Raw genomic sequence first — 13563 nt, forward strand, 5'->3', positions numbered from 1 at the left:
GGTGTTTGTTAAAACACCTGTAGTTTTAAAGGCAGATTCCATGCGTTGAAAGGGGAGAGATTTGTCTCTCATTTGGCCACTGTCATTGATTACTCCCCAAGTGTTTTGTGGTCTGAAGTGACATAAAATATAAATTGTCCTTCTGTGCAATTTAATTATGGCTGTATTCCTTAGGCATACTGACAGTGTCCAGCAGTCAGCCTATGGGGAGAGAGCAAAATCAATTACGGCCAATGTGGCGGAAACGTTCCCTTTAGTTTTTCTATTTATTTCCTTTGAAACTGGAGGTTAAGACTTTGCCTGGGGCCTCCATCTAGATTGTGAACTATAGAGAGAAAGAAAGAGAAACTCTTGCATGCGGAATTCTCAATGAAGTGCACCAGGCAGAAATGTCCTGTTTCCTGTCCCCTGCTTTCCTTTCTGTACGCCAGGCAATGTTCCCCTCCATGAATATGAATCAGGACGTCCAGGTTATTACAATCCCCTGTTGTAATCCTACTGTAGGCCATTATTGTGTAAGGGAGTGTTATGGGTTTTTAAAAGAGCATACCCTGTTTTGTCCTCTGGATGAATCCTAATGACTGACTGATGAAGGTGCTTGGCCTCAGAGGTTCTCCTGTGTGTGTTTCCATAATGAGATATTACCATGTGGTGCTGCCTATAGGCCCTGGTCGAAAGTAATGTACTACATAGGGAATAGGGCGCTGTTTGGGATGTAGACTGTGTTAAGACGTGGAGGTGTCTGCTCCTTTCACTCCCCTTCAACGTGACCCTGTTTTCACCTCACTGGGCCTCTGTCACCTCATTGTCACATCTCTGTCCCCATGGCCACCTGCAGGGTGGTGACGAGCAGTAGGAGGGGGAGAGAGATTCCACCTGTCTGTGGCAGAAAGGCGTATGAGGTGGGGGTATAGAAACAGGAAGGGAGCTCTACAACATTTTGACAGAACGAGAGGCGACGGGACTCCTCTCCAACCCTGTTGACAGAACGAGAGGCGACGGGACTCCTCTCCAACCCTGTTGACAGAACGAGAGGCGACGGGACTCCTCTCCAACCCTGTTGACAGAACGAGAGGCGACGGGACTCCTCTCCAACCCTGTTGACAGAACGAGAGGCGACGGGACTCCTCTCCAACCCTGTTGACAGAACGAGAGGCGACGGGACTGCTCTCCAACCCTGTTGACAGAACGAGAGGCGACGGGACTGCTCTCCAACCCTGTTGACAGAACGAGAGGCGACGGGACTCCTCTCCAACCCTGTTGACAGAACGAGAGGCGACGGGACTCCTCTCCAACCCTGTTGACAGAACGAGAGGCGACGGGACTCCTCTCCAACCCTGTTGACAGAACGAGAGGCGACGGGACTCCTCTCCAACCCTGTTGACAGAACGAGAGGCGACGGGACTCCTCTCCAACCCTGTTGACAGAACGAGAGGCGACGGGACTCCTCTCCAACCCTGTTGACAGAACGAGAGGCGACGGGACTCCTCTCCAACCCTGTTGACAGAACGAGAGGAGACGGGACTCCTCTCCAACCCTGTTGACAGAACGAGAGGCGACGGGACTCCTCTCCAACCCTGTTGACAGAACGAGAGGCGACGGGACTCCTCTCCAACCCTGTTGACACTGAGTCACGTCATTATGTTGCTCCCTCCCACAGCCCTTTCTGTCTGTCTCCATTTATATATTTCAAGACTCAGCGTTGGGAAATTCTCAGCAGGTGTTTGCTGCTCTCCGACAGGCTCGGAATTATTCTGAAAGGCTGTTTATGTATATTGGGGTTATAAACTTTGCATATGCCCCCATAAAAAAGATGAGGTAGCCTGCCTTTGCAGTTTTGTATTTGTGTTTGGAGCTATGCTATGCAGATTGCGGTTGGATTGTTATTTTTGCATCCCACTGCAGTAATGTTTCTCTTTTAATAGAGTTTGAATATTCTAGTTTATGTCCTCTTAGATCTGTTCTTTAGTGCTTATTAGTTGTTAGTTCTGTGCTGTGTAATGTCATGAACCTTATGTAGAAATCATAGACCAAACCTGCACATTACAATATGGCCTGCCACAAAACATCTCCATTTCAAAAGGATTGACAGAATGATTCTCGTATGTTTGTGTGTGGGTGTGTCCGTCCGGGCGTACTCCTTCAGCTGCAGGTATAGCAATATGATCTTCCACAAAACATCTGAAGTGTACACTTTTAAAAAGGACTAAGAAGTATACTCAGTAATGTTGTGTGTGTCTCTCTCCAGGCAGACTACTTCAGCTGCATCGCCACCATAGTGTACATCCGTAAGGAGAACTGTCTGTACCAGGCGTGCCCTAGTCAGGACTGCAATAAGAAGGTGGTGGACCAGCAGAACGGCATGTTCCGCTGTGAGAAGTGTGACAAAGAGTTCCCCAACTTCAAGTACCGACTCATCCTCTCTGTGAGTGGCTCAGCTCTGTCTAAACCCTCTGGCTTTCTGGCTGGATTCAGTACGCACAGTCAGAGGACCCACACACACGTAGGAACGCACATGCTGTGTCCCACCCTATTAACCCTCACTGTGACAGAGTTCCTGCCGGCTCCTGACCCTGTCCCCTAGGCCTCTATTCATTCTCTCATCCTCACAGGACCCTTGGTGGGGCTGTGTCTGCTGCTGCTGTGGCTGGGTGTGTCTTCCTCTGGGGGACTTATATACATACTGCCTCTCATTACTCTGCCTCTTGCGCTTTTTCTCTGGCACGCGCACTTTCGCTTTCTGTCTTCCTCCCTCCTTTCACTCTTGCTCTCGCTTGTCTTCACACCCCTTTCTTTCTTTCACTCCTTTCTCTCCTTCCTTCTGGCCACAGTTTTCCCCTCTTCTCCCAGGACTCCAGCCAGTCTTCCCCTGTGGTTCTACTTCTCTGACGGTCTTTAACTCTCCCCGTCGGAGCTCTTTACACATGTTTGAAGAAGATTATTTAAGGCCATTCTGTTCTCGCTGCTGCAAGTGTTAAATAGTGGCTGGCTATTTCGGATTCATTTTATTGGTTTTGTTAGGTAGAAGTCAGGATTATGTTGAGTTAATTGCTCTATTCCCCCCCCCCCCCCCCATCAATGTTGAGGCATTTTTTTTCTCTGCTTGTTAAAAATAGCAGCATTAAAATACTACCTCATTTAGTCAGCAAACGAGCTCTTGCAGCCAGACATCTAAAATAAGCTGCTTTTCTATTGTTTTGCACCTCTCGCCAGTCAGCATATTGCTTTTCTTCACAGAACTGGATCATAAGCTGGGAATATGCTACCACTGTGCGCAGCTCTCATCACACGTACACCTTGGTTCTGCTGGTGCCAAATGGAGAGTTCTATAATAATGATTTTCCCAGGAGTATAAACTTGTGCAATCGACAATACATTGAATATTCAGCAGCAACGTGACATCATTAACAATAATAAACCAAAGTATCAAATCTCTGAGAAGCCTACATTTTTAATAGACTGAATGTGTTCCAAATGGCACCCTATTTCCTATGTGTTGCACTTCTTTTGACCAGGGCCCATTGCACTCTAGTCAAAAGTGGTGCACTATAAAGATAATGGGGTGCTATTTGTGTTGCAACCAATGATCAACAAAGCCCAGATGACCTTTGACTTTCCCCAGTACTCACTCCTAACATGCGTCTGTCTCTTTGTTCCTCCTCTCGTCCTGCAGGCCAACATAGCAGACTACGGGGACAACCAGTGGGTGACCTGCTTCCAGGAGAGTGCTGAAGCCATCTTGGGACAGAACGCTGCTTACCTAGGGCAGCTCAAGGACTCGGTGAGCCTGCCTGTCTCCCTCTCTGCCCGCCTGTCACCCTGTCTCGCTCCTTCTCTTTCTGGTTGAAAGCCTGGCCTGAGGAAAGGGCCTAGAGGAGGTGCTGAACCCCAGGCACGGTCTACTCTAGCCTGTCCCTGCCAGCCACCAGCACCAGCTACCTCTGCTCTGCCTAAACAGGCTGCTGTGTGGTCTCTGTCCGCCCTCACACAGCTTCTATAACCCAAGGACTTCTATTGAAATAATCACAAGTGATTTTTAACAAAAAATGTTGCGCTACATTATTTTGAACATTTTAATTAGATGGAAAACGGCTTTGATTTAGAACCAGCCATCTTGATTAAAACAATGGCTTTTTAATGGAAACGAGCAAGTTTCTGAGTGTCATTAAAGTTAAATTGATCCCATTTTGTTAATTTTCATGCAGAATGAAGCTGCCTTCGAGGAGATCTTTCAGCAGGCCAACTTCCACACGTTCGTTTTCCGTAACAGAGTGAAGCTGGAGACCTACAATGTAAGTAGCGCCTGACAGATATGGGATTTTGGGATCCAATACAATGCTTATTTTTGGGAGGCAAAGTAATACCTGTTCCAATTTATCGGCCGATGCATTGTTTTTCAGACGTGATATATGTCTCTTCAAAGATACTTTTGAATGTAATTTCTTACAATTGAAAACAAACATTACGTGAACAGAAGTCCTAAGATTAGCATGTTTTTGTTCATCATTTGTCAATATCGGTGATATAAAGACCGATATGATAGATCTAAAAGAGAGGGGGGAAAGTATCAGCCGATTTTAATCAGTCAACCGATATATTGATCTGACACTAAATGTATAAAATGACAGACATCAGGCTTGGGCGGTATCCAGATTGCCATAACTTCACGCCATACCAGGATATTCAGTAATACCGACACTGAAAACAAGGGGCGCTGTTTTCAAACCCCACTGATACTCTGTAATCCGAAGGTTATCAATTCTAACAAGTACATGTGAAATCCTGTAGAGAATGCTAACTTAAATGCTAATGAGCACATTGCAAACATTTTGTACAGATTCTGACTTAAACTATACTTGTATACAAGTAACAGTTTGCTGCACGCACAAAACAAATATTAGCTAGCAAGGCTCTTGATCCAGGAGGGGATTCTCTGCTGTTACCAAGCGAAGGCTTGATTTTGGAAGAAGCTAACCAGATAGATAGCTAACTAGCTACTAAATTAGCAAACCAAATGCAGAACTGCAGAGCATTTAGCACATTTTAGACAGTTAACTTAATAGTTATAAGATATTTAGCTGGCAAATATTTAGTTGTGAGTTCCATACTGTAACTAGATCACCTAGCGCGTGCTGCACAACAAGGCTCCGGTCTCTTGTCATTGTGTGCTTGTAATAATGTAACAGGTCAAATGAAGAACGCAATGTTCTTCATCTCCTAACGTATTACAAAATTGACTGCAGGTATTTACTTTAAAAAGTAGCAACAAATGTTCAACTTTTATTAAATTCCAAAATTGTTTCAGTGCTATTGACAGTATTGGAAAAACCATCATGTGGCTTTTTCCAAATGCCCCGGTATACTGCTCAAGCCTAACAGACATTTATTACTTCATATCAGAGCGTGTTGCCAACTATGAGGTAGAGGTTGTGTTGTTCCATTCCAGTCATCTGGATGGGAGGAAAAAGAACACAGACACACATACATCTTGTTCAGAGGTTTCGACTGAATGCCAATTTATTGAAATCGGTATGTAAACAGCTTCTTTCTATGTTCAGCTGTGTGTGACGTTCATATTCCAATTGGCCTGACAAATATCAGCATTTGGCTGTGGCATTTCTCCTTTTATTGGTTGAATTGCCTCTTCTCTCCTCTCCTTCCATCCCTTCGTCTGTAGAGAGAGACCACAGAATAGAACAGACGGTGGGTTTTCTTGACACGACAGCTCGTTTTCAGGGGCTGTGTGAAAGGTGCACACAGATTAGTTGTGGTCACCCTCTCCTGGAAGCTACACAGATGGAGCCTTGTTTTGAGGGCACAGCATAAAATAATTGATTGGTTTGGGACTGAGAGCAGGGAGAGTTGGAACTCTGCCAGGGAGGCCCATTAACAACAGAAGAGTAGAGACCACTGTCTGTCACAACGGTGTGTGTGTGTGTGTGTGTGTGTGTGTGTGTGTGTGTGTGGTGTGTGTGTGTGTGTGTGTGTGTGTGTGTGTGTGTGTGTGTGTGTGTGTGTGTGTGTGTGTGTGTGTGTGTGTGTGTGAGAGCACAGCTCAGCCTCGGCAGTTTACAGGAGCCTGCTGTTTCAAGGATGTCCTGGCCATTGCCTCAACCAAATGTTTCCTTAAAACATGTCTGGGCTTTCTGCTGCAAGCCAGTTTTCCTTGAGAGGAAAAAAATCTGTTTTTCTTACTTTGAGTCGTGTAGCTAGGTTGTAGAGCATGTTTTCTGACGTAGGATGAACAATGTAAGGGTCTCATATTGACATTCGACTGATGTAGGATGAACAATGTAAGGGTCTCATATTGACAAAGTCCATGTTTTTGTTCATGGTTGCCATGGTTAATGACTCCTACTACTACTTTACTAGACATCAGTACTACAGCATCATATGGTTAATGACTCCTACTACTACTTTACTAGACATCAGTACTACAGCATCATATGGTTAATGACTCCTACTACTACTTTACTAGACATCAGAACTGCAGCATCATATGGTTAATGACTCCTACCACTACTTTACTAGACATCAGTACTGTAGCATCATATGGTTAATGACTCCTACTACTACTTTACTAGACATCAGTACTACAGCATCATATGGTTAATGACTCATACCAATACTTTACTAGACATCAGTACTACAGCATCATATGGTTAATGACTCATACCAATACTTTACTAGACATCAGTACTACAGCATCATATGGTTAATGACTCATACCAATACTTTACTAGACATCAGTACTACAGCATCATATGGTTAATGACTCATACCAATACTTTACTAGACATCAGTACTACAGCATCATATGGTTAATGACTCATACCAATACTTTACTAGACATCAGTACTACAGCATCATATGGTTAATGACTCCTACTACTACTTTACTAGACATCAATACTACAGCATCATATGGTTAATGACTCATACCAATACTTTACTAGACATCAGTACTACAGCATCATATGGTTAATGACTCCTACTACTACTTTACTAGACATCAGAACTGTAGCATCATATGGTTAATGACTCCTACTACTACTTTTACTAGACATCAGTACTACAGCATCATATGGTTAATGACTCCTACTACTACCTTACTAGACATCAGTACTACAGCATCATATGGTTAATGACTCCTACTACTACTTTACTAGACATCAGTACTAAAGCATCATATGGTTAATGACTCCTACTACTACTTTACTAGACATCAGTACTACAGCATCATATGGTTAATGACTCATACCAATACTTTACTAGACATCAGTACTACAGCATCATATGGTTAATGACTCATACCAATACTTTACTAGACATCAGTACTACAGCATCATATGGTTAATGACTCATACCAATACTTTACTAGACATCAGTACTACAGCATCATATGGTTAATGACTCCTACTACTACTTTACTAGACATCAATACTACAGCATCATATGGTTAATGACTCATACCAATACTTTACTAGACATCAGAACTGTAGCATCATATGGTTAATGACTCCTACTACTACTTTACTAGACATCAGTACTACAGCATCATATGGTTAATGACTCCTACTACTACTTTACTAGACATCAGTACTGTAGCATCATATGGTTAATGACTCATACCAATACTTTACTAGACATCAGTACTACAGCATCATATGGTTAATGACTCATACCAATACTTTACTAGACATCAGTACTGTAGCATCATATGGTTAATGACTCATACTACTACTTTACTAGACATCAGTACTGCAGCATCATATGGTTAATGACTCATACCAATACTTTACTAGACATCAGTACTACAGCATCATATGGTTAATGACTCATACCAATACTTTACTAGACATCAGTACTACAGCATCATATGGTTAATGACTCCTACTACTACTTTACTAGACATCAGTACTGTAGCATCATATGGTTAATGACTCATACCAATACTTTACTAGACATCAGTACTACAGCATCATATGGTTAATGACTCCTACCACTACTTTACTAGACATCAATACTACAGCATCATATGAGAGCAGCCGTGTTAGATGGCATCTGTCTAATAAACTTAATGTTGGGAAGTTATCAGCAGAATTATTATTTTTTTACTCAAGAAGCAGTTTGCATCAGTAATTGGAGATTGTATAATGCAGAATTAGATGAGAAAAAGTCGCTGTCAGCGCTTCCAGAGGTGACCTTGTAGCTACCTACCTGCTGCTCTGACCACAGACAGACTAGCAGAGACATGCTATTGTGTTGATGGAAGAGATGCAGCTTAGCCATGTCTGCTGACTATATATTTGATCATTGTGTAAGGAATCAGGAGGTGAGAGAAGCATAGTTTATAAGTAACAATGATTAGCTTATGTGATCGTAACCCAGCTGTAACTTTGTACAGTGCTGTTATTCCCTCCCCCTAGCTCTCACTTTTCTCTCTTGGTCCAGACAGTTTAGTCCTTGTAACTTGTTTAGTCTGTTTCCAGTGCTTGGTTGTCTGGGTCTCAAGTGGTTGTCTGGGGGACATTGGAGAAAAGAGAGCACATCGGACATAAAACCATGTCAAGCTCTCAAATAGATGTCTGCCTTCCATCCCTTTCCAACCCATGACAGGCCGAGCCCAGTGCAGTAGTACTACGGAAGGAGAAGCAGAGAAGTGCTGTGGATTTGCATAGCAAGCGGCAGTCTGATTCTCCTCGCTTTGCCCACATAAACCCTGCCTTTCTGGCAAGATGTGACCAACACTAATCGCTTGACAAACTCTGTCACACTCGCTTGTGGAGCTGCAGTGCTGTGTGTGTGTGTGTGTGTGTGTGTGTGTGTGTGTGTGTGTGTGTGTGTGTGTGTGTGTGTGTGTGTGTGTGTGTGTGTGTGTGTGTGTGTGTGTGTGTGTGTGTGTGTGTGTGTGTGTGTGTGTGTGTGTGTGTGTGTGTGTGTGAGTGAGTGAGCCTGAGAGACCTGTGTGTGAGGGCAGTGTGCTCTGGGGGAAGAAAAGGGAGGTGAGGGTGAGTTGGGGGACTAAAGCAGAGTGACCAGGGAGGGAGTTACTCATTAGATGGTAGAAAATGATGAGGGACCATTTCCAGACCACCCTTCATCTCTGCTGCTGTGTCTGTTTCAGAGCCACTGCACACAGGATGAAAAGACTGATGCCCTTTTCATGTGTGATTTGGTTAGTCAGGTTTCTGCTCCCACTATCTACCATAGCAACGCTGGCACACTTAATACTATTAAAGAAAGGTCTCATTGGAACTGCACTGTGTGTATCTGTGGGTTGTGTGTGTGCACTTTGTAGGGATGCTGGGCAGCTTATGGAACAAGCTTCCCCCTATTGTCAAGACAGCGGAAGTCCCCACCCATCTTTTGAAAACGTCTGAAACCCTACCTCTTTAACGAATATCTTAGATATATCTCACAGTGATTTCCCCGCCTCCTCCAAAAATGTTTAAATTGTTTTATGTGTGGCTGGAACAAACAGGGCCTGAGTTGTCTGAAGCCTGAGTGTAGGCACAGACATACAAAGTTTTGTCACATCCACCACACACATGCTGCTAAGCTAGCCGAGCTGAGCCCCTACTCCCCCAGTCACACTGTGTCAGCATGTAAACCGAGGTGGGGGCAGCAGAGCACAGGACTGACACTACACTACAGACCTGTCAGGACCGCTGTCTTCGCTCTAGTGTCTACACCTGCTGCGACCAACAGACCTCTGCTAGAGATGGGGACGTATCTGCTCTAGTGTACTTCATGGAGTGGACTTCTTCTATGAACAGACACAATGCAACCATGGTTACATCATTCTTGTTTCTTGTAGAAATGAGAAGATATCCATTGCAGCTAGCACTTAAATTCAATGAACAGTGAACAATTAAACCATGGTTCAATCATTTTGTCTGTAAAAATATTACAGTAATAACTAGTATTGTAAACATGGGAGGTGCTCAGTGGACCACAGGCTGCAGAAGTCAAACCCCACATGGCTGAGGTCATCCACTGAACCATAACGTTACTGTATACCTTCTCAAGCGTTCCATCTGGCCGTGGTTAGAGGCAGATAGGAGAGTGTGAATGCACTAACATCCAGACTGCATAAATTGCTTTTTAGCTGAACCTAATGGGGGGAGTGCAGCGTAACCGCAGGGCCGATCGTAACCGCAGGGCCGATCGTAACCGCAGGGCCGATCGTAACCGCAGGGCCGATAGTCCTTTTTAAGCCCATGTGAGAGAGAGGAGTGCTACAACACCTTTTCTCTCTTCTTCCTACAACACCCCCATTTCCTTCTGTCACGCACCCTATGACACCCTCCCTCGCCCCGCTCTGCACCCTGCCCCGCCACCTGCACATACATTAGCACAGCCCAGAACAATGCTCACCCCACTCAGGAAATGGGTATTTCTCCTCTGAGAAAATTCTAGATCGGCAATTGATTGCAGCGTTTTGATCTTTTGTGTTCGCTGTGTACAATTAGCATTTTAGCAGCAGCATAGCTATTACCCTTGCCTGAGGATTGTTCTGTAGAGATCTGCAAAGAGAGAGAGACTGTAGGATGGTGATGACTGTCGAATCTAACCTTCTCCTGGGTCGCATTCATTATCCACCAAAACAGAAGAAAACTGACAAACAGGGAGGGACTACTTGAACTACCAGTCCAATATCAAACACATATTTTAGCTTTCCGTTGGAAAATGTTTTGCTACAGCATGCACTTATGCCCTGTGTTATGTAAGGGCTGCTTAGAAGGACAGGATTCCCTCTTAGTGAGGGGACAAGAAGAGGGGGCTTGTTTTCTCTCAGGCTCTAATAAGAGTGAGTCAATTGAAAGGAACATGTATCCATCTCACCTCTAGTGGTTCCTGAGCGATTTTAATGGAGACCAAGTGAATGTCGGCATCCAAAATGACACCCTATTCCCTACATAGTGCACTACTTTTGACCAGGCTCGATAGGGCTCTGGTCAAAAATAGTTCAGTATGTAGGGAAATGGGAATAGGGTGTCATTTGGGACGTAGCAGGTGATTGTAGCTGGTGACTGTAGCAGCCTCTTTAAAGAGTGATGGACCAGGTGGATGACCTTATCTACTCTAGACAGATGCGGAGGTGGTGAGAACATTTAAACGCTGTCTCTGTCGCAGTGCACAGAGGTTGCATCACCATCCATTTAAATGCCAGATTTTAAATACAGGCTATTCAAATATCACATTTTCTAACGTGTTAGAGAAGTCGGATAATCTCTCTGGTACCAGGCTGCCTGCCTACTTAGTGCTGCTTTCTCTGGCTGAACCTGCAGTCAGTGACCTATGGTGAATCCAAGCTTTTGTCCTTGGCTGAACAAGCTTGTATAACAGGCATTCCAGTAAAAGTCCAAACAGACCGTGCAGACCAACAGTTAAAAGCAGCGGGTGTCCAGCCTATTGACCACAGAACCTCGGCTGTCTTTTTCTGTTCATTTCCTAATGATTCTACATGTTGAATGGCCACTGTTCGTCGACACCCAGCAGGTGATCTGCACATGGCTGAGGTTTGTGTTGGTTTGTCTTCCCTCTAACACAGTGGGTGCATCCCAGTAATACACTATTTCCCACAAATCTAAAGCATTGGATTGGTGGAGGCATGGGCTATAGAGAATTTCCACCACATTTATTGTACCAGTCATTTACTTTGAAATCAGTGAAGGGAAGTGAATAAGTTCACACTTTGGGAGGAAGGAGAGATAATTGTGAGGTAGCGAGTGTAGTGAATGGACACTGAGGGGGACATCGTGTAACATCTATTCCATGTGTTTGCCTGTCTCTTTAGGACGAGTCCCGGATCAAGGCCACGGTGATGGAGGTGAAACCTGTGGACCACAAGGAGTACAGCAAGAGACTCATCATGAACATCAGGAAGATGGCTTCCGCCCAATAAGAACGCTCGCTTTGCCCCCTCGGCTATGTTCAAGCTTCGCCCCCTGATCTGCAGCCGCAGCACTTCCCAACCTGCCAGACTGACTGTGAACCAGTCCTAGGTTTCATCCCAAATGTCACCCTATACCCTATGTAGTGCACTTCTTTTGACCAAAAGTAGTGCACTACATGGGGAATAGGGTGCTATTTCAGACGTAACCGAAGTGTTACTATTCTATACTTTTTATTTAGCTGTGTCCATGTACCTCTGTTACTCTGTAAGTCACTGAACTTTGAATATGTTAACTATGCTGAATGGTACTAGAAGTTTTGGTTTTGTCTTCTTGGCCCAACCAGTAGAGAGAGTGAGTGCTGGGGCAGTATTATATCTCTGTGTTTTGGTGATGGGTGGGGGGTGACTTCTGAAACTGCTGACATTTTGGGTGGTGGATAAAATGGAACGAGGGATTTTAGGGAGGGATGGATGGTGCCTGGGATGGGACAGTCTTAACCACAGAAATCATAGCTGTGTGGTCTGTCTTAAGTTAGCTGTTATTGCATGGGTGTTTTGTATGTGCACAGGGGTCTGTACTGTAGCTAGCGCTCTGTCACTCGCTCCCACCATCACCATACCTGGACCTACCCATCCCTGATAAGAGCAATGATTTTCTAACTCTCTCACACCCACAGAGCAGGCAGAATGCTGGAAATGCGCTGTACTGTATTTATGTAGATACATGGTTTAATCTTTGTAATTATTTTCAGTACCTCTTAAGTTAGAATATTTCAGACAGCAATAATTGGCATTTTTCTTTACATCTATTTGGTCAGTTTACATAAAAATAAACCTGTTTGTGATCAAACGTGAAGGAGTTGTCAGGTGTTTTTAAATGAATGTTTTCTGCTTTGTTCTGTTGATAGATATGAATAAAGGGCCCAGGTTAATGTGATGTGTTAGAATGCACTGCTGGAGTGTAGCCAGATAAATGTCTGAGTGTAACCATGTTGTACAGCAGGCAGGTTAACCAGGTCTCAGCCCATTTAAAGAGAAGGCAGTGGGGTGGGGGTCATGGGACAGGTCTGGAGCCTTAATCTTTGTTGCTGCATTTTAAAAGATTTATTCAGTAGCTGGCTCACAGTGCTCTCTGGATGCATCCAAATGCTGCCTTATTCACTTTACAGTGCACTAGAGCCCATAAGGCTCTGGTCCAAAGTAGTGTACTATATAGGGAATAGGGTGCCAATTGGGACAAACATCTATCTCCAGAGGTGGAGCTCAGATGTGCCACTGATGCCCTCCTGTAGTCTTGACTTCCATGTTGTATTAAAGCAGAACATCAGTAAAGCTCTTCTTCCCCATTTTTCTTCTGATAACCATCGCGTTTCCGCTGAACGCTGCATCTTCGGCCCATTGTGTGTAGCTGAGATGGATTAAAGCTGTCTTCCCACTGTTCAAAATGTTGTTCTTTTTAGCTGTGCCTCATTGCTTGAGTTTGTCTTCGTTCCCCCCCCTTCCTCCCCCCACCTCTCAAACTGACACCCTCTGCTTCTTTATATGGTGATTTCCCCTAGGAAGACTTCCTAGAGGTTTCCTCTATATAACGTTGCTGTTGTCATTTGTTGGCTGGGTTGGCTGTTGTCTTTTGGCTCCGAAGATAACTAGTGTCAAAGCCGA

General features: G+C 44.4%; 1 protein-coding gene across 2 annotated transcripts in view; it reads left to right on the forward strand.

Moving 5' to 3' along the window:
- Window positions 1-13341, forward strand: part of rfa1 (Replication protein A 70 kDa DNA-binding subunit) — a 44649-nt gene extending 31308 nt beyond the window's left edge. The window contains exons 14-17 of one of the 2 annotated variants that reach the window (XM_014162782.3): window positions 2249-2425; window positions 3674-3781; window positions 4206-4292; window positions 11803-12190. In XM_014162782.3, the coding sequence (XP_014018257.1) occupies window positions 2249-2425; window positions 3674-3781; window positions 4206-4292; window positions 11803-11910 (480 nt within the window). In that variant the 3' untranslated portion in view covers window positions 11911-12190. 2 annotated transcript variants of the gene reach the window in all.
- Window positions 13342-13563: the final 222 nt, after the last annotated feature.

This window comes from Salmo salar, chromosome 20, assembly GCF_965601325.2.
Source record: "Salmo salar chromosome 20, fSalSal1, whole genome shotgun sequence".
Lineage (NCBI taxonomy): Eukaryota > Metazoa > Chordata > Actinopteri > Salmoniformes > Salmonidae > Salmo > Salmo salar.